This window comes from Numida meleagris, chromosome 3 (assembly GCF_002078875.1).
Source record: "Numida meleagris isolate 19003 breed g44 Domestic line chromosome 3, NumMel1.0, whole genome shotgun sequence".
Classification (NCBI taxonomy): domain Eukaryota; kingdom Metazoa; phylum Chordata; class Aves; order Galliformes; family Numididae; genus Numida; species Numida meleagris.
The window spans coordinates 70,893,628-70,915,220 of record NC_034411.1 but is presented as its reverse complement, the minus strand read 5'-3'; the positions used below and the strand labels follow the sequence as shown (position 1 = coordinate 70,915,220).

The 21,593-nt window shown below is 36.5% G+C and overlaps 1 protein-coding gene across 5 annotated transcripts in view; it reads right to left on the bottom strand.

The window, feature by feature from the left end:
* Positions 1,074-21,593, bottom strand: part of ASCC3 (activating signal cointegrator 1 complex subunit 3) — a 261,190-nt gene continuing 240,670 nt past the window's right edge. For all 5 annotated transcript variants that reach the window (XM_021390450.1, XM_021390449.1, XM_021390448.1 and 2 more), the window contains 5 exons: positions 10,098-10,249; positions 9,412-9,562; positions 3,181-3,387; positions 1,625-1,800; positions 1,074-1,537 (listed from right to left, as the gene is read on the bottom strand). In XM_021390450.1, the coding sequence (XP_021246125.1) occupies positions 1,390-1,537; positions 1,625-1,800; positions 3,181-3,387; positions 9,412-9,562; positions 10,098-10,249 (834 nt within the window). In that variant the 3' untranslated portion in view covers positions 1,074-1,389. The remainder of the gene's footprint in view (positions 1,538-1,624; positions 1,801-3,180; positions 3,388-9,411; positions 9,563-10,097; positions 10,250-21,593) is intronic.

The following is a 21,593-nucleotide window of genomic DNA, read 5'->3' as shown; positions in this document are numbered from 1 at the left end:
AAAAAATTGCACCCATTGACATTCATTGATGCTTGCTGAACATTTAGAAAGACCAGACAGTGAACTTCAGCACAGTGAGGTGGTGGGTGGTGTTTTTCAGCAGTGGTGACAGTGACATGAAAGACAAGCTACAATCTGGATGGCCATGCACGGCTGTCACACCATTAAATGAAGAGCATCTTGATCAGCTTATCCATGCTAACTGGCGAACTATGACCAGGGAACTGTATACAGGTCTGAATATTGACTTCAATGCATTGGAATATTGAAAAGTTTCCACCAGGTGGGTCCCACACGTTCTAACACAGAAGCAGAAAGAACACTGCATGCAAGTTGGTCAGGAACCAACTGAACCAATATGAGGCTGAAGGTGAGTTTCCTGGATTGCATCATTACCGGTGACGAGATGTAGCATTGCCACTATGAACAATGGAGTGGTGACATGTGAATTTCTCATCAAAGAAGAAGTTCCAGACACAGACCTCAACAGGTAGTGTCATGTGCCCTGTCTTTTGGGATAGGAAAGGGGTGATCCTTCAGAACTTCACGGAATCCGGACAAACCATCAACTGACCATAACATTGCGTCGCTGACTAAACTGAAGGCTCGAACTTTCAGAGACAGGTCAGAGAAGAAGACAACCCTTTTCTTGCAACATGATAACATCAGGCCCCATTCCAGTTTGAAGACTGTGTAGCACATTGCAAATCTTAGGCCTAACAAACTCACCATATAGACCAGATTACAACCAGATTTACTGCATATATGCTTATATTAATAAAATATAAAATACTTTTTTCCCTTTAGATTATCATCTTCAAAGGGTAGCAAGCATAAGGGAAGGATTTTGTACTACGTCATATATTTCACACTGAAAAAATCTAATGCAAAACACTCTTATGGACATATTTTTATTAAACATGAAATGTAACATATCCATTAATACTTTCAGCATATTTTTCTTAGATCAAATTTTGGATTTTTCCCTATAAATTAAAAAAAGTCATCTATTTAAACTACACCGATACATGGGCTACAGAACGTTTTTTCAAAATGAAGACTATAGCCCTAAATTTGCGCAAATTATGGTATCTTTTATTTTGATGTCAAAATTGAATTACGGCAAACTCTAGTAGGAATAAAAGAGATCAACATGACTTCTGAAAGAAGAAAGATGAACCAAGAAAAGACAAAATTTTATAAAGGAGTAAGGCCACTGTGGCTAACTCTGTGTTACCAGAGCCAATACAGTAGTCACTTTCAATTTTTGAGTTGTCTTGAGGTTAGAAGTTTGTTTCCACTAAGGCAAACTCACTTTTTGGATGTCCAAAATGACCAGATATGTTGGGAGAAAGACCAGTTCTTTTAAACAGATTTTTTCAGATCACCTTACTTCAAAGTCAGGTAACTCATAGCATTAGACACCTCTGCTGTGGCTTGTGTTGAAGTACTAGCTGCTATAATATTCAGGTAAATATCATACTGTTGGTCCATGCCAAGATAACTGTCGCTCATGAGATACAACGTGTAGATACACCTAAAAAGGTAAAAAGCAGAGTCATTAGTTTGGAAATTAGGTTTCAGCCTAATCATTAAGAGATCTTACTTTTTAAATTTGTCATACTTTCCAGGAGTCTCTGGAGTATAAAAAGCAACAGAGACAGTATTTCTATTTCTGACATATCCAGTTCTCTTCAGAGCGATGAGTTCTTTTTTGTCAACTTCTCCCAGTATTAAAAACCATCCTTCATCTTTAACTTTAGGGAATCGAGGAGCCACTGCTTTACTGTCTTGCTTTCCCTGTTCGGGAAAAGAAGCAGTTTAGTAAAACTGGAAATCTTCCTTTAAAAATACCATTCTTTCTAGAATGAGAAACAACACAAAAACATATTCGTGAATTTTTATGTAATACAATAATTTACAGATACAAATTAAAACACTTTTGTTATTTCTGTCTAGATGAAGGCTTAATCTCAAAACAAACACAAAGAACAACAGTTCCAAGGAAAAAAAAAACACCACAACAAAACAGAACAAAAAATACTATTCCACTTACTTCATAAGCTATTAAAACTTGTATGAAAATATTGTTCCCCTTTCTGTAATTTCATCTAATGTACTCCAAATACTATTCTCAGCAGAAAGGCTAATTGTAAACCCCGTGTCTTTAAATAACACTAAACAATATCGTTCATGATAAATATAAACATAAAAACAGCTCATGAAGTATTTATTAAATGTTGAGATAGCAAAAAAAGATTATATCAGTGATTCTTTGAGACAGTGACTTTACTGCTGAAAGCTGAAGATACAATGATGCACACTTGACCATCATTCATTTTGTGCTCTGTAGATGGAAAGGCTTTTCTGAAGATTTACACAGAAGAGAAAGTACCACTATAGCAATGAAGCTTCTGCAACAGTTTGATACACCTGTTTCTTACAAAAGAGGGCTCAAATTCTGGGAGAGGTTTATAAAACAGTGATCACTAAAAGAAATACTCCTGCTTCCCTCACTCTTTCAGTGTCTTCTGGTTAGGAAGGCTGTCTCAGTAACTGGAACAGCAACTAGAAGGGCTTACAAAGGAGCTCTAAACCTTTTTTTTTTTTTTTTTCCCTACAAATGAGAATGTCTCCCCTTGAAGCTATGGTGAATATATAAAATATGAAGAGAATATGAGGAGAATATCTTCTGTAAAGGGGTGAGGATGTGTTACAAGTAAAAACATATTAATAGCTATGGGTATGTATGTATTTACAGGTATGCAGTACATGGGAGTATCACAGAATCACTTACAAATTGGTTTGGGAAACAGGATATGTAAGAATACGAGAAGTAGGAATTCAGGGATGGCAAGTACTTAAATACTGCCCGCAAAGTTATTGTACCCACTATTATTACTTTATAGTACCCAAGCATGAGTTCCTGGTTTAAAAAAAAAAAAAAATCACAGATTTTTTTCATTTTCTTTAATTTGCCTAGAATTTTTTCTAAAGAATCTATTAACCTACTGCAAAATCTGCTTCACTACTAATACAGAAAGCCTTTGAAAGTGTTTACAATTTACATAACACTTGCACCATAAAAAAAATTGCTTTGCTGTGTAAAGCATTACTGATAACATCAATTGATTATTGGAAACTTGTGCACTTGTTGAAGGAAATGATAAATTCACGTACCTGATACCCCATCTGGGTTCTCTGCAGATGTATCTGGAGCACATATTCTTGATCAGCATGTAATTTGATCCATCTTTTGTCATCTCGTGTGTCTGTTGTCAAAGAGGGAACAGGCACTTCATTCTGTGGCTGAGCTGGGTCATCCCAACAACCCTTAATGCTCAGGCTAACGTTTAGAATTGGCAAACGGGACAAGAAATTCCAAGCCTGTAGGAAAAATCAGATCCCCGTGGATTAGAAGATGATCCATACAATTCAGATGACACTCATTATAATAATAACAATTCAATGTGCACCCAGTATATTTATTCTACACCAAGAATAATTTATTTGTATAGGAATATTATACTTAACAGCATGACTCTTAGAATCATAAAATACTTTTCCTCAACCTATCGCTCTAATTACTTCTAAGCAAATAAAACAAATGTGAAACTTCTCAAGCACATTAGACATGCCTCACTAAGATTACTGATGTCTGAACACAGGAAAAATTCTTTACTGCTTCCGATTAAAGTATTTTTTTTCCTATAAGCCACTTAAAAACTAGTATAATTAAGTTTTAAATTAAACTTCCTTAGCATAACCCATAAAGAACAAGACACTGCAGTTCTAATTAGCAATGGGCAAACCTCAGAGAGTTCAGAGGATCAGTTCAGATAATTAACCAAAAATTCAACTGCATATCCAAAGTTATCCTGTCTTTTTTTTTTTTCTTAAGATTTTCTTCCATCTATCTTCATGAACCCTTCTTCTTTTAATCCTCCTGAGGAATCTTAAGTCTGTCATTTCTTATGAATTGCAACAGGCCCTCAACTTTCATCCGTGTACTGAGAACTGCTGCTAGAGGCACACACTTCACATAGGTGAACATGACAGTTTCTTCAACCTCACATTCATGAAGTACCCAGAAAATGCAGCCCTATCAATCTCCCATGTTGTCTTCATCAGACAAGCAGAAGCACCTCTGAGAAGTTGTGACAAAAACGGAAGGAAGCAATGTAGGCCTTCACTTATTAAATTCACAATAGTCACTCAAAATTTTTTAGGAAGAAGAAATAGCAAACTTTGCTGTGGAATGGAAGCAGTGATTTGTGGCCTCTCTCTGGGTGAAGAAGATAGATGAGGTAGGCACCGGAAGAAAAATGAACAAAAAAACCAGCCACCACACTCTGTCTTGCCCTTTTCCTCCTCTAACCCCCAAACAAAGCAGGGATGAGCACTTCACTGATGTTTTCAAAATAACCTATAAAAAGCTAGGTAAAGGGCAGGAAGGAGAACAAGGGAAGAAGAATATTGATCTTGCTCAAGAGCCAGCAAATGTCAAAATGGGATCTTGTGGGAATGAAGAGGGTAGGCATAGTCACATGGGCAATACTGTCATGGAACTGAAATGTTTTATTTAGAAAAAGGCTAAATTTTACATACATACATATATATATATAAAATGTATCATTTTGACCATCTTGTGTTTCAACAAGATCTATTTTCATTAGGATTTTGTTTGATGCATCTCTGATTACTTTTTCTGAGGTGAAAGGCCTAGAGCCCTAATAAAAGGAAGACCAACTTTTTGCATGGTCTGATTGTGTTAGGACAAGGGGTATGGCTATAAGCTAAAAGAGAGGAGATGCAAGTTAGATGTCAGGTGGAATTTTTTTTACACTGAGGGTGGTGAGCCACTGGAACAAGCTGCCCAGAGAAGCTGTGGATATTCCATCCCTGGAGGTGTACCAGGCCAGGCTTGAGGGGCATCTTGGATAACCTGATCTAGTGGTTGGCAACCATGCCACTGTCAAGGCGGTTGGAACATTCTGTGATTCTATGAAAAATTAATTTTGCTTTCTGGAGACACTGCTATCAAGATTTAGATTTACAATAACGGTATACGTCAATACATAATTAGGGATACAGCAGCCAGAGCAAGTAGACCTAAGATTGCGCTACCATGGGGAAAGGGAGTGTATGCCTTCCTCCCATGCCCTTCATGTCAGCTAGCTGTCCCCCCTCCGTCCCCAGTGCCATACTGTGGTTGTGCAGCTAGATGGATGAACTTGCTAATCATTTTGGCAACGGCATGAACTTAGATCAGCCTAAAGCTGATTGTGGAAGCATATTCCCTAATCCTGTGAGCACTCTGAATAAGCATGAATCTTCAGTGCTACTGAATGAAGTGCTCCTACCTCTCCCCTGCTGGCACAAGCATTCACATAGCTGCTTGGCTGCAGGCCATTTTGACAGTCAGCGAGAGGGTTGATGTGAGCCCTCCTCTCCTTGTCCCTAGATGCTCCTTCCCACCTCCTCACTCGATCCATCCGCAGCATTTGTGCAGCTGTGCGGTGAGCTGGGTCAGGAGAGGTGAAAGTGGCACCGGGAGGGCAGAGCTGCCCATTTCAGCTGCAGCGCAGACTTATGTTGGATTAAAATGGCTGCATTACCATAGCCTGGCCAAACTAAATGAGAAAACTGATTTAAGCTAAAACTAATCTCTTTCCTTCGTCCCTCTTCTGTGCTGCATGAACAGCTGTGTCCATTCAATGGAGAAGATGGGGAGGGCCAGCTGTGAGCGCTCATGGAGTGGCAGTGTAAAACAAGACACCGATAAATTATACTGATGCAATGCATTAAGCGTTAGCTTAGAAAGGGCAGGAAAATTATAACAGAGAGAAGATAAGAGCTATAAGATTAAGGGAAAAGATATCTCCCCTTCTGTCCCAAGTCTGAAAGAAAAAAAATGGGAATAAAAGGCAGCACCTTGAAGGAGAAGGATGTTCTTAGTTTTTTGCCAAGATTTTGCTACAGTTAGCACACAAGACCATAAGAAATTCACCTCCAGCAGATCACACTGGATGAGATTACTTGTGTAGTTACATCCTAACTGGCAAATGGTTTTCTGTTTAATGTAAAGGTTTTTAAGACTGAGTTTACTGCAGGAACTTCACTACTGTATGAAATTCTCTGTGCACCAAAGCAGAGTATTGCTGTTTCAGTGGAGGTACCATGTTCTACATCAGCCCAGTGATCACCCCTTCTGTTGTATTTCAGATATCATTTATCTGGAAAACTTCTAAGCTTACCATCTTGCAGGATGTAGCCTGTTACAATTACATTAGAACAAAGTTTAATTTCAGCAGAGGTAATTCTGTATTAACTCCTTTTGTGGTACTACCTGTTGCTCCATTGAAGACTCTGATCCGGTCCTATTAATACTGTACAATGCCAACACATTTTATGTGTCGAAGGTTATCATGTTCTCATGTACATTTGACAGTGCAAACAAAATATAGCAACTCTGAATAACTTTTTAATTGGATTAGAAGGTAGTTGTAATACTTAACTCTCCCGGGCTTATGTTTTTGAAAATTAAAGGTAAAGTCAGTGCTCCATGACCATAGAGGTACTGCTGACAACAGACTTCCTTTTTATCACCCATGCAATTTGGAGAAAATAAAGCCATGTTTTTTTTTTTTTTTTTTAATTGAGGAAAGAACTCAAGTAGTAGCAGACGAAAATGAAAAAATGAGATTGTAGAAACACAGACACTTCCAGAGTAAAAGCACCTAATATTAGAGCAGAGACAACAGTCTTTCAATCTTGAGATTTCTTCTTTTCTCTTTTGATAATATAAATATCAGGTTAGTATTCTACAAGGTGACTGCGTAAGGGACTTAGAAACTGAAAAAGTGTTGTTAAACAGATATCGTTATGAATGAATCACTGAAAGAAACACGAGTTGTTACAGAGTTACAGCCTAAATTGTTTTTGAATTTAGGCTGTCAGCTTTTAAAACCTAGCTCACTTTTTAGTGAGGTTTAGGTTTATAACTAGTATTTAGAAAATTAAACTCAGGCTCCCACATCACTTAGGTATTTAGTGACCATTTAACTTCTTTATTTTTTTATTTTCTATTTTTTACTGTACGATGATGTAAGCATATACTCTCTCCCTTTAATTGCATCAGTGCATCCAATATGTGCATATATATACACTACATGCCTTCAGCCACCAAACCCATTGATTCAAATCCTAATCATGCTAGAAATTCTTCATGAACATTTGATAACATCATTAACAATTTTTCCAATAAACTGCCTCCCCTGGACTTAGCCTAATATTCCAAATCCATAAGCAGCCTCAAGAGCTGTTACTTAAAAATTAATTACCGATCTGCTTAAAAAATATTTTCTTCTTTCCAAATGTGATTTTTTTTCCAATTTCCCGTCTTCCCCAAATTTATAAAGCTCAAACTGCTTTTATTTTTTTTTTTTAATTTTTTTTTTTTTTTTACCATTTTCATGCTAGTAACAGGTTTTTGATACAGGTTCAACATACTGCGATTGAGAATGAGAAGTAAAAGGTTTATTAGTAAAAGAATGTTTTAGGCATTTTTGTGGTGTAGTTACCACTTTGTTTGACTTTGTTAAGGTCTGGTTTCAGAATGCTAGGCTTAAGTCTGTAATTTCATATTTTTTCAATATAGAGACTATGTAATTTCTTTATTGGAGGTATTTTCTCTAGGTTGGCCCCTATTTAAATTCACATTTAAAGACTTTTCATATGAAGACACTCAACAGGCATTCTCAATATACATTTTAATTATGCGGAAGGTATTACAATAGATTTTTCCTGCAAAAAATGCCACAAATAATAGGAAACGTTTGTATAAAAGTTTCACATTTTCAATGACATGTGTAACACAGTCTTGACTTTGCTATAACCAGTATGGCCATTCCCAAGTGACAGAAATGAAACTTTCTCCTTATATGATGCTGAGGCACTATGTTTTTTCCTCTTATATGCATCTGTATTTACAAACATAGGCATACAGAGGCACAGAGTCATTCACAGTGTGAACATACATACCACATACACACAAGCTATTTTTGAAGAAACTGCTAAGACATTTCAATACCAGCCAAACATATTTATCTGAGGATTAATCTTCATCTATTGAATCAGACGAGAACACTGCCATGCATACAATTATTTAATTAGCAGCCAAATCCTCTGCCAGTCAGCAGCCGCTCCAGGCATACTGATGGGGCAGTAGATGCAAATCTCACAGTAGTACTGCTTTTTCTCATTACTACTGCAATTAGCACTTAAATTGATGCTTTAAACATACTAATTTCTGGAATAATTCAGGATTTGTATGTTACCTGGGATCGCCTCGCTGCAGAGACGACACCAGATTGCTACGCAAATTGAAGCACTTTTGAGCCAAATAACCATCATCATATCAGACAGAACCAATTTGCATTTGCTTTTAAAGATAACAGAATGGCAATTTATGCAAATAAATTAAGTAAGTTTACTTCTGAGTTCTCCCTGAACTAATTATAACAATGTTCTAATTTTTTATCACATCTAAAAGTTGGACTGAAATCAATGTGTATTATGTTAGAAATCTGTTGTTAGATGAAGCCTTGTTTTGATGTTAATACATTTTCTTAATTCAGAATTTTGATGGTAATTTAGTTACAAATGCAGCTGTCTGTTATTGACATTTAAATACTTCTCTTCTTGTTTGTAAACCAGTGAAATGTTTAACTGAAGCTGAACAGTCAAACACAGGACATACTGCTGTCCTTTTAAGTATTCATATAAAAATAATTTGGAGTTTTCTTCTTTCATATATTTATTTAAAAGCAATAGCCTTATTATGTGAGGAATGTGAAGAATTCTATAGAATATAGCTGTCCTTTGCTGGAAACTGCTTGAAAAAACAAATGAAAATAAGACTCTGGAGCAGACTCGACATTTTTTCTCCCCACTGTGAAATGTGAAAATTTCATCAGCTTTTTCTGTTTCAAATAGAAAACAACTGCTGAATCTTTTACTAAGGGTATTCTCAGAAAATAAGGTGTTTGACAGACCACTTCAGAAACCAGCTACGATGACATTTGCAATGCATGATTCCTAGAGCATAGCTGGCTCTAAAAAGCTGGATAACACTAAGCAGATTGTACTACCTAGACAAGCATCTTTAGAGCAAGGAGATGTGTTAATACCAGCCATAAACCAGACAATATTACTGGTTAACAGAGAATAAGAGAAAACAGTCTGAGAAGAACCTCTGTAAAACCAGCAGTGATTTGAAATTAGAGCAATGAATGCATTGCATTTTATACAGAAAATCACATTATTTACTGAAGGGAAGAGAGTATTTCTTTTCCCAACTACTCTTCCTTTCCAATCTTACTGATAATGACCACTGATAGGAAGCATTACCTGCGAAATGTGTGCTCTTTGCAATTCACTGTCCACAATTGAAGCAAACACATTTTCTTTTCCTTCGCAGGCAGCCATAAGTTCAGGAAGACACTCAATAGGACCTTGGTAACCTCCATGCACACTCTTCCTTTTTCCTTGGCTCCACTTCCTGATACAGAAAGCAAAAGACAGGTCCAGGTAAGAAAAGCAAACATTTATTTTCAGTAGTTTTCGTGGTAAAACTTGATGCTGGTGTCTGTTATCAAATGCTTGTCACTTATTTTTGGGCAGCATTAATTATTGAATCATCTAGACATCAACAGAACTCAGCATTATCTATGATATTATAATGGGTACAATATATTTTTACAATGGATTAAAATAAAGAGGTAACTAATATATAGAGTTACATCTGTTAGAACTTGGAACTCTTCCAGTGACCTCTTGTTCATTTCTCTCGAATCATGGTTCTCAAAATAATATGTGAAGGTTAATTAATCAATGAACATTCAAAACAAAAACATTACTTGGGAAAGAATCGGTGTGATTACATAATAATAATAATCATCATAATCATTATTATGAGTTTTGTTTCTGTTCTGTTCATTAGAACATTCTTGGGCACAACAATGAAATTCAAACACTACCAGCAGCCAGATTTTAATGAAATTGAAAACTTGCAAATGCTTAGAGGTGTTACTTACTGAAAAAGATAAAGGTGTTGTGCTTCTATATTGGGCACAGTAAGCAGGGAAGAGTCACGTATCCATCTGCCCTGAACCACCATCTGCACCAGGTTGGTTATATTCAGAGCAGCCACCAGCCAGCCATGATGAGCTGCAACATCCAGCATTGCCTAATCAAATGTGACATATATAAAAAAAGAAAATGCAAGTGTAATTGTGTACCTGGTTCATATAAGTAAGAACATTTATTTAATGTTTAACAAACAAGAATTTCTAGGCTTTCAATGGAGGAATTTCCTTCAACTCCTACTGATGGGAGATCAGTTTGAATTAATCTTGAATAAACATGGATTAGAACTTGCACGACCATCAACTCTAACCCTTGAAAAGGTGAGTGATTTACACCATGTTTTTTGGGGTTTGGGAACAGAAAGTGGGCCTTTTCCTTAAAAGCAGTCTCTTTGTTACATAATCCCACTCAGAATGAAAAGAATAAATCCAAAAGTTCACTGTAAAGGAAGAAGTTACAATTAACTGTAGTACTGGGTTATATTTCAGCAGAAGAGTTTTACGAGAATAGTGTAATTATACCAGTCGCAGTTGTTATTACTCCCATTTTAAACCTAAGGACTTAAATAAATATCTCCTGAATGGGAGCAGACAGAAACCTAACACTTAGCTTAATGGGCATATCAAGATTTTGTTCAACACTGAAGATTACAAAATCGCTAACATATTTTGTAAGTTGAATAAGATTGGTCAGAAATAATTTCAATTTTTGTATTATATACAGCTGTCTTGAGAATGAGGAATGTCTGGCTGTCTCTCTTTTGGTGTCTCTATCCTGAATCCGAAAGGCCTTCCCAAGTAACATAAAAAACCAAGGAAGCAAACAAATAAAAAAAGCCCTGTCCAGCTACACATCACACTTCAAAACTGCTAGTGGTCATCCTGTCTTTAATGCCTTGTGAGTTTCTGTAACATTTATACTTCTAGAGGCTGTGCTATAGACAATGCAAGCAAAAGGTATACCATATGTATCATTAGCTGCATAAAAATCTAACTCTGCCAATTAATGATATGAAAAAAAATGCTGCTTTTTAAAGAAAAAAAAACCAGAATAAAATTCTATTTGATTAGTCTGAAGGAGAATTTAAGAGTTCTTCCACAGAAGAACAAACTGAACATGAGCTTTTGTCTTCAACACAGTTTTTTTTAAATAGAGTATGCAGTTATTTGAATAAATGGTATATTTTCACACTGTCTACAGTACTTTAAAACCATTAATATAATTTATAGGAGCATAACCTGGTGAAGAGAATTACGTTATATGCTACTTCTCCTGCTAATTTTGTTGTTTGATACCACTGTCATAACAATAAACCTTGGATCTTCATACTCCAGCTCTCTAACTCAGTGGAAAGTCACATATTTAAAAGAGGTTTGCCATATAGTAAATTTGCAGTTTGATTAAAATACTGGAAAATTATTTTTTCAAGAAAGCTAGAACACAGTCTGGTATACTGAAGAGTTTCCACACTTCTTTAAGTACTGTCTTCTTTAGTCAAACTGTAGTTTGATTTCAGGACTAGGATTATGTTTCCATGGGCTTTTCTTCTCAAGATAAATTATATTGTTTGATATTTCCTTAGATGGCACATATCTGCATCATTTTAACTTATTTTACAGATACTAGAGTAATGATGAGGAGCTGTCTATGTAAATCTTTATGTTTAATCAAATGTTTTACAGACAAACAAAAGGCAGGATTTACTTAAGGCAATCTAAACAGTGAAATCTTCTTTAAACAAAGGAGTTGTTTACACACGCACAGCTATTTCAATTAAATTACACTGATTCTGAAGAAATGCTGAGTTTAGAGACACAAGTTAGTTTCAGTCATGGCCCATCGCACAGTTTGTTTTAGCAGTTTATAATGCAATTTCAACAGGTTTTATTTCAGATCAGGGTGATAAGATCAGTGACACTTAGAAAAAAATATTTAACGTGTTGACTTGAATTACACAAATGATGTCATATTTCTTTTGAATTATGGATAAAGTAAAGTGCCTTTCAGCTAATAACGATCTAGATGTAACATTTGTCTTTTTTTTTGGAGGAACAGCCACAGCAGTCTGAAATACACATTCCTAGTTACCGAAATAGCACTTCTCAGACCAACAGTGATAGTTTTCTTGGCTGGTTGAGGTAATTTCCAGGTATGATCATTGTTAAAAATCAGAAAACAAGATTATGCTAGAAATCACACTTGAAAGGAGCAGTTTCATGGGTTATAGATGTGTGTAGTGGCTTGCACAATTTTTAGTCAGATGAAGATAGAATTGTTCTCAGAGTTGTTCAGAGTGAATCTAATATTTTAAACATACAGGACAAGTCCTTCTTTCAAATTTACAGGATGAGTCAACTTCCAAATTTTGAAAGATATCAAATCCTCCACATATGGTTCTGTCAGTGCCTCTCTGAGCCTGGTGCTCAGGCAGAATTTTACCTTCCTCCTGTTTCCAACTTACTGATTCTCACTCTTGCCCTTCTGCTATTCTGAAATAGCCTGAAACATCATGTTCCTCAGTCATGAAACTGTTGCATATACATTAGTAACAACAGGTGAAGAGATATCTTTTTTATGAGCAGCAAGAAAAGAGTAAGCTGTATATTTAGTTAGCATAAAGCAGTGGTGGTTTCATAAAATGCCTCTGAGGATACACGTACCACACTGTTTTCATTGTTTTCTGTTTTTTCTTTTAATCTTTTCCCCTACCCCCACCTTTTTAATAGAGGCTTGAAAAGGGGAAAAGGAAGAGAGAAGACGTAAGAGAAAAATAAATCTAAAACAAGCTATACACTGAAATTAACTGGAGGATCCTTTCAGATAGAAAATCTCCTAGAAATTGATAGAGGCCTGCAGATAGATATCCCGTAGGGAGTAAGGAAAGCCTGTGTGTGTGAGATTCTGTGTTCCACATTGTTATAATGAATCCACATGGCAAATCCTCTTTTCCTCCTTATTTTATGCTTCTTCACCCATAGAATTTATTCACAGCATCTCTATCTGGATGTGAAATCCAAGACAGTGACATTGTGAAAAAGTCAGAACAATGGTAAAGTTGGCTTGTTTCATCTACTGCCTTGGAAACCTACACACACTTCTTTTTCTGCTAAGTGTAAAACACACAGATGCTCAAGTAATCACTGGAATTCCTATAAACTCAAGGTAATAAGTTAGTTATTGTCCTCCCGCCAAGTTAGTGCTTTTTTTTTTTTTTCCTGTTGTTGTTTTTATAGAAATTTGTTTGGAACGGATTAAGAATATTGTTCTAAACTTAAAAGGGCACAAATTGGTGATCTACTTAACTACCTTCAGAATTTCTTACGCAGGATAATTTCATCATAGAGAAAAAAAGTAAAATAGAACAAAGAAGGGGACAAATGAGTATAAGTGAGACAAGATAAAACTATAAAAATGCTTTTACTTACAGAAGAAAATGATAAATTTTAGTAAATCAACAATTAAAAACAAAGCACTCTATGTCAACAGCTTTTTAATTTAAGTTTGAAATGATGGAGTAGACAGAAATAGTCAAGGGATATATCGCCTGATAAAATGAAAAATGTTTACCATCATCTTATTTTGGCCTCTTCCTGCACTTAGGAAAACAAAACCAGAGGCTTATACTGAGATGGGTATTGATGAAAGAATCAAGTTTTAGCTTTTAAGACTTTACAGAGTCATGCTCTGACAACCATGAAGCAATAACAGCAATTATTAAATGAGTCCTTTCACATTTTAACCATCATTATCAAAAATTACTTGACGCGTACTGTCAAGAGAAGCAACTTGCTGTAAACCATGGTAGGGCAAGAATGAAAATGCTGAAGCTCAATAAATGAAAGACATACTTTATCAGGTATGGCAAAGATTTTCATTTTGATGATAGTCAGAACTGAATGTCAAAATGTCTGGATCAGAATATCTTGCCTATGTCTTTCCTCATACCAGGGGTCCATAAGTAGGAAACCCTCAACATCTATTATCTGTTTTCCATCATCTTATTTTTGAGAGCAGCGGTTAGTTCAACTACTGAACTTTTAAAAATAACTCTCTGGTCTAAAATGAATCTGAATTTTTACAGTCTGCCTCTTTTTATCCAGTGTTATTATTGATGCTTGGAATTTGAGTGATGCTGTCTTGAGGGAAAGCAAAGAAGGAGGCAGAGTGTAGGAGAGGTGCATGTATGGCAAGGAAGAGAAGTGACAGTAAATGTTCTTTTTTTCTGTTCTTTTTAAGCACTCTGAATATGTGTTTAAAAAAAACCAAATACTAAATTGTTCCCTAATTAACACTCTTTCCTCCCTTCTTTAGGAGATTTGTCTAGCAACAGAAACATCCTAATTGCAAATCTTCTATTTTAGAAACTTTTTGCAAAGCTGTAATGCTGTTTTTAGTATTACTTTCACATCCTTCATTTGAAAGCCAGACATTCTGGATCACTCTTGTATGACTGGGTGGGTGGCAGGGGACCAGAGACTGCACAACTAGCAGAATTTCTGATCTTATCAAATGACTTAAATAGCTTTTTTTCTTTAAGATAAGTTATTGAAGTGTTAAAATGATACAGCTTGCATCTTAAAAGAAACTGTATACTGCTTGGAGTAGTTTATTCTTTTTCATATTGAACTCACCTGTCATATAGCTCCGAATATACTAAGCAATCTACTTACATACTGTAAGTATAAATGTAAACATTGTGTATATAAATGTCAATATTTTGTGGCTAAATTATATTTAAGGAAAGTGGCAACAAAGCTAAATGAACAATGAGATCTGCTCTGGATACAAAGGCTAAGCTAACTTAAGGAATGACAATGTGGCTGAGAATTACACCTGCTAAAAATGAACTGTCTATAATGATGCCATTTGTGGTAATGTTTTGGTGGGTGGGAGCTACAACTTCACAAATACTTAGGGTGAGATACACAGCTCAAATTTTTCCACTGTTTAAATGTTCATTTTACTTTTTGTACCAGTGCATCATAGGCTATGGCACTTTCTTGTGCGCCTTCATTCAGGAAATTGAAGGCTTCTGTACTATTGTATATACTGCTCTAGGCAGAACCACATTCACCTTAGACTTGAAAGTTTACATAAAATAAATCCAACACATTCTCAGACAAATACTAATCTTATTCTCCAGTGATGCTTTGAGAAATGAAACTAATATTTAAATGAAATAAGCTCTGTAAGTCTGAAATACTTCAAACTGATTGCAGTTATATCAAAAGAGAGAGGTAAGGCTGATTGGATTTTACATCTATTTTTATACCCAAATTTATTGTGTACAGTATTCCAATATGAAATAATCAAAATATCCCCATCCCTTTCTTCACTCTACGACAATATAAGTTTTGTTGCCTAGGACTAGTCTTCTCTTACAAATAACGGTTTAAATCCATAGATCTATTAAAATCATTAGAACTGTGCCTAACTACAACCACTTAGGACTACAAAGTTTATATGAAAAATATTTCCAGATAACAATATGCAAAAATCTTCCCATTTTACTCATTTTCCTGAAAATCACTAATAAAGAATGATACATCTTTTTTCCACATGCTTCAAACCTAGGAATCCTTCCAATATGTAACATTATATTATGATCACATGTGATTTGAGATCATACTAATACAAGTAAAATATTTTCCCAGATGTTAAAGCATTTCATGCACTACAAGTTTCATGTTTTTACCTAAACCATGATTATGATGCTTCAATTATATAGCCCAGAAGCAACAAATGAACAGACTAAAAGTTGGAATTTATTTGAAGAAGTCTTATGGAGGATCTTAAGGTCACTGTGTAACAGATTGGTACAACAGGTATCTATTGCACTTCAGAGCTCTAGTCCAGTATCTTTTTAGAAATGTATTAACTGAGGGGAGGAGAGGGAAGGGAGGAGGAGTTCTTTCAAATCAATACCAAAATCATTCAGCTGTTCAGTTTCAGCCTACAGGAAAAAAAAAAAAAAACCTTTTATTTTATCAGAGCAATAGTGAATAAGCTATAATTGATCCTAGTTGGGCACTCCTTTTATACTGTCCTCTGGATCTTGCCTCTCTTCACTTTATTTTTGAACAAGCACATTCAGCTCCCTCTTCCCTATGCTCTGCTACCCACTATGAGAGACTAATTCTTCATTCTCCCATCACCATAAAGGTCTCACTGACGAATGCAAATTATGACCTTCCTAGCTGCTTTGTAAGATTCCTATCCCGGTATTCATCCTTTAGCCTCCACAGTAACATATTAGTATGATCAGAATCAGGGAAAGGACAAATCACTTACTTTCTACATTTAGTGGAGTGCAACCCTTTGGCTCTTACTGATTTTTTTTGATAGTATTACAGAGATAACAGCAGCTGTGGAATGTGATACTAGCAATATAAACTTGGTAGGGCATAACCCAACACGTTCAGAACTTGTTGAGTTCCAATATCCAATTTATTTTCAAATTACTAATTAATAAATTGATATTCTATACTAGACTAGTGAACTGTAAATATGATAAAATGTTTTTTGAGAAAAGTCTCTTCTTTGGCAAGAAGTCCCTGTTTCCTCATCCTAAACAATGCCTTACAGATAGCATTTGTTCCACAGCTTACGCAAGTCTACCAAGCTTGTGAATAATACACAGTATCTTTCTCATGATGAATCTGCCCTCTTGAAAGTTTAAATTCAGTCTCAAAGTAGTAATGTAGTATTTTGTCAATAATTAAATTTTTTTGAGTGCATTCACTAGAATCCTTTTCAACAGCAACAGTTATTCCCAGTAACTTTCTCCTGAACTTTTAGCCCCGTAAGGTTAGCATTCAGGAAGCTCAGCTGCTGTCTAACAAACTTAATTAATCAAAAAGTCATTTCCGAGCTGTAACTACGAGTAAAAGTGCTTCAAGTGTGCTAGCAAGCCTACAAGTTAATCAAAATGCTAATGCAGTACAAATTAAAGTTGTGATTAACATTTCACAGTAGCTGCTTAAGTGAATTGATCACACAAATGGGTTAAGCATTACTCATTTCCTCCAGCCCCAACTGGGAAAAGGTTTGTCATGGGTGGGGGAGGGATTATATATAAGCAACACCAAATCATCATTAAACTGTCACCAAGATGCTTCCAAAATTATCTGCAGTGAGCAAAATCCCCAGCACCTCTGTGACAAAGGCAGCCTCCCCTTCACCTCCTCATACATACCTATAAAACAAAAGTAGGCAGCAAGTATTTCTGTCTCAGCATTTCCTATGTCCAGGCACTATCACGACAAAGCTATTCATTGCTGTTATTATCTATAAATGAGTATCATTTCCAGTATATGCTCCATACGTTTTTTGGTTACTCTATTATTTTCATCCTCCTGACGTGGAATAACAGCAATCTAACCTTGAAACCAACTAGCATTTAAGTAAAACTGCAGATGTGGTACAATCACTGGAATCACATGTACACAAAGAATATGTGTAGGAGCTAAAGAGACATTGGCCTCTGCTCTTCACTTGCTTCTGAATACTCTTCTGCACTATGGAGTTGATTTGACTGTCTTCCCTTCTCTCAATTAAGCTGACCACTTACTTATAGTTGCAAATGCATTTATTAAACAAAGCAATTACATCTTTGCCTGAGCACTTCTGCACAAATCTTGCATATGCAACCACAGACCATGCCATTTCTGTAATTTTTTTACTTTCAGCTAGACATTGGTATGCCTGCAATAACAGGCGACAACACAAGAGCTCAGAGTGTACTTAGGATCTTCTCCATTTCTTTGCAGGCAGGAAAACAAATGACCCAAGGGGCATGGCTCCCCAGGCCAACAGTTTTAGTGGCTGTTAGGAACTGAGGATGTCTGGGGAGAATGGGAAGTCCAGTGTGGAGTGACATTCTCATTCACATAGCCTGGGAACTGCAGCTCAGGCACCTCTGCTGTTTGCAGCTGTTTGCATGGGCAGAAAGCAACTTCTGCGGGGGACTGCAGATACAGCTCCCACCAACAGCCAAGAACTGCCTGCAGTTTACTACCTTAAATATTTCATCCATAGGATTGTAGAATCACAGAATCGTGGAATGGCTTGGGTTGGAAGGGACTTTAAAGATCATTCAGTTCCAAACCCCTGCCGTGGACAGGGTTGCCAACCACTAGATCAGGCTGCATCCAGCCTGGCCTTGAATGCCTCCAGGGATGGGACATTGACACCTCCCCTGGGCAGCCTGTGCCATTCCCTCACCACTGCCTGAGTAAAAAACTCCTAATCCATAAACTAGCTCTTAAGACAGCTGAATTGAGCAGCATAGCTGTGCAATATTTGCAAACTCTAAACATGAACAACAAAGATGATACTCAGAATTGCATCAAAACCTTCAATTTAAATGACCAGAAAGAACTTCCTTACTTTACCTATTATAGAATGAGTAAAGGGATGCTAAGCATATCATTGTCCAGTTAAAAAGAAATGCAGTGCCTGATCTGAAGAGCTTTTTATTTCATGTCTCCAGAGGGGTAACACGCCTGGAAAAGGCCGGCCATCAGCAGCAGAGCTAAGTGGGCCTCGTTTTGGGGATGTGCATGTTTCCCATACAGACTGCACTTCACTGTGCAGTGCAGAACCTGCCTTCCTGTCCATCTTCTCTCCGTGCACAGGTACCCTACTGAGATGCGTTTAACACATCCATAGGTAAACACTTCTTAAAGGTTAAGTCTGGGCTCCATGGCAGTTCTACTCCTGGCAATATTAAAATATTTTATCAACGATTATACTACAAGTGGAGGCTTGTGGCCAATCCCAATGCAAAGCCAGCAACTGTCACATTTATTTCATAATATTCCTTGCTGAATCTGAAACTGGAGGTATTACTACCTCAATTATCTATTTCAATTAATGCAAATACAGGCAATAGAACAGCAGAATAAGAGCTGATCGCTGAATACACAGTCACAAAAGGCTTGACAAAAGAAGTAAAAAAGAGATTAGATTTAGTCAATTTCACATAATTCTAAATCAGAGATGGGAAAGAAGATGGGGTATTGTCTTTACATTAATAATTTTATTCTACAAAAATATAAAACAGCCCATTTCATGAGAATTTTTATTCTTTTTCTTTCATGTTCTTCTACAAGTGGAGAATTGTTTGAATTTGAGCAACAGCTGATGTGCTTAGCACTATCCTACTGACATCTCTCTCTCTTCTCAATAAAAATAATACAGACAGCATGCTAGGACTGAAGAGAATACGCTGTTTCCTGTAACTCTATTAAAGGCAGCTGAGACAAACAGACATTAAGTGACTTGCCCAAGATCACATAGGAAGTAGTGGCAGATTTTTTGGAGCCATAGGAACCTTCTGCACTTTATCTATGGCAGCTCATCAGTGATTAACAAACCCTTTAGCTTTTCACTCAAGCTTTTCAGCTTCATTGAAAAGTTGGGTGTGGAAGTAGGGCAGCATTCACCTTCCAGAAGGTTACATATTGCTATTCCTCATATTTCTGCAATAAAAGGGAAAGAATTCTGTATTTCATCCTGTGTAAATAGATACCAAATTTTATCTTGCTGTAACAAACTATTATCTACACAAAACAAATTTTAACTATAGGAGAAATGTAACAGACTGTGATTCTTCAATTTTCTGTGGTAACAATTACATTCCTCTATTGGGTCAACTCCATGGCTCCTCAAATTCTGTTAATGCTGAGTCATCGTGGCAATATACTCTTTTTGCCCTTAGTTGTGACTTCATAGCTCATGACTTCTATGTTTAATTATGAGCATAGATCAACACAATTCTAATATAAAAATATAACAGAAAACTCAGCAAAAGTAATTTAACAGTGGTTGCATGCCTTTTTTATTAGAAGAGAGTGGAATCTTACCACTGGCACATAAAAACCTGTTAGTCTCTCCAGTTGCCTTCACAGAAAGAGACTCCAGTAACACGAACTTTATGTTCTTGGAAGTGTGGCAGGACTTGGCTACACTAAAGCAGCTGATCACTGTTAGTTCCTTATGGGTTTTACTATAGCCAACAAACATGCTCAAGAATTCCAATACATTATATATTTTACACACATGTATCATACCCATACACACACATATATATACGCATGTAATTGATATGTGTAGATATCATATATACACAATGTTTAAGCAATCCTGTTCAAGAGCCCTGTCCTCAGAGGAGAAGGAATGTGGATGGGATTCCTACATAGGGCTTTTTAAAATCTTAAACGTTTGTTATTTCATAAATTAATTTTTTTACATTATGGATAATTCTTTTTGTGTGTGTAATTACAATGATCTTGTTTCAGAGCTTTATGTATATATACTGAGGAGAAGAGTGGTGAATGATGAAAGACAGTACATTACAAATATTTTGAATTGCAATAATTCTGACATTTGTTCCTCAGTTATGCATAGGGCACACGTGGATGTTCGATATGGAGGCTTTGTCAGCAACTCTCCAATAAATGTCATGTTCGGTTTTGCAGTTAAGTTAGAATAGAAGCCCATTCCTTATACGGAACATGAACAAGAACTAATTAGTAAATAACATTTCCAAATCTGATATCTACTGGAATAAAAGATCCCATAGAAAAAGTGAAAATTCTGAACAACTACTGCAGATTAAATAACTCCACTGGATTTTGCCAGTTTTAGTTGGTGACTTTAGGAAATCCATCAGCTACTTTTACCTGATGCTATTATCATTGTTTTCTGACTGACCATTAACTCTACCCAGCCTGAAGTCAGTGGCAAAGAAAGAGGCTCAGAGGACACCAGTAGAATCAGGCAGTGGGTGGGAAGTGAAAGGCAGCAGGGCAGAGAAGGGTGATTTAGGTGAAGACAGCACAGGAGAGTGGAAAAGTTTGTTACCTGTGGTGGAAAGTGGTTTGCTTATATATAGTGACTGAAGATGGCAAATCCGCTCTGCAGGGGACCTGGAATGGAGGCCCTCCGCATGTGCCGAGAAAACAGCCACTTGTAAAAGCTCTTAAAAAGACCTTACTTTCTTGGAATAGAAATGCAGTGCTGACACAGGAGGTCTGCCTTTTGCTCACATACCCGCCAGCAAAAACAACAGTTTATGTTCAGGTCACCATTGGAAGGTTAGCTATACAACCTTAACACCTAAAGTATTTTGTATGTAAATAAACAGAAACTCAACATATTTCAAAAACCAATCCTGTCTCACTGTTGAATTTTACTCTTGGAGGCGTATGAGCACCATGTGTTCACATGCACACAGAACATCATCCACTGGATGTGTTTATCAGTGGAGCCCTCCATGGTTCAGTTCCTTTTCTCACAACTAACATCTTTTTTTCCACCTCTGTTGACCTAGAGTTCATCAGCAGGTCAGTGCTAAGGAAAAAGGTAACAACCAGTATTGAAAGTGTAACCCTGTCTATTGCTTAGATTCTGGGAACTTTAACCTCTGTTTGGAAAGCGTG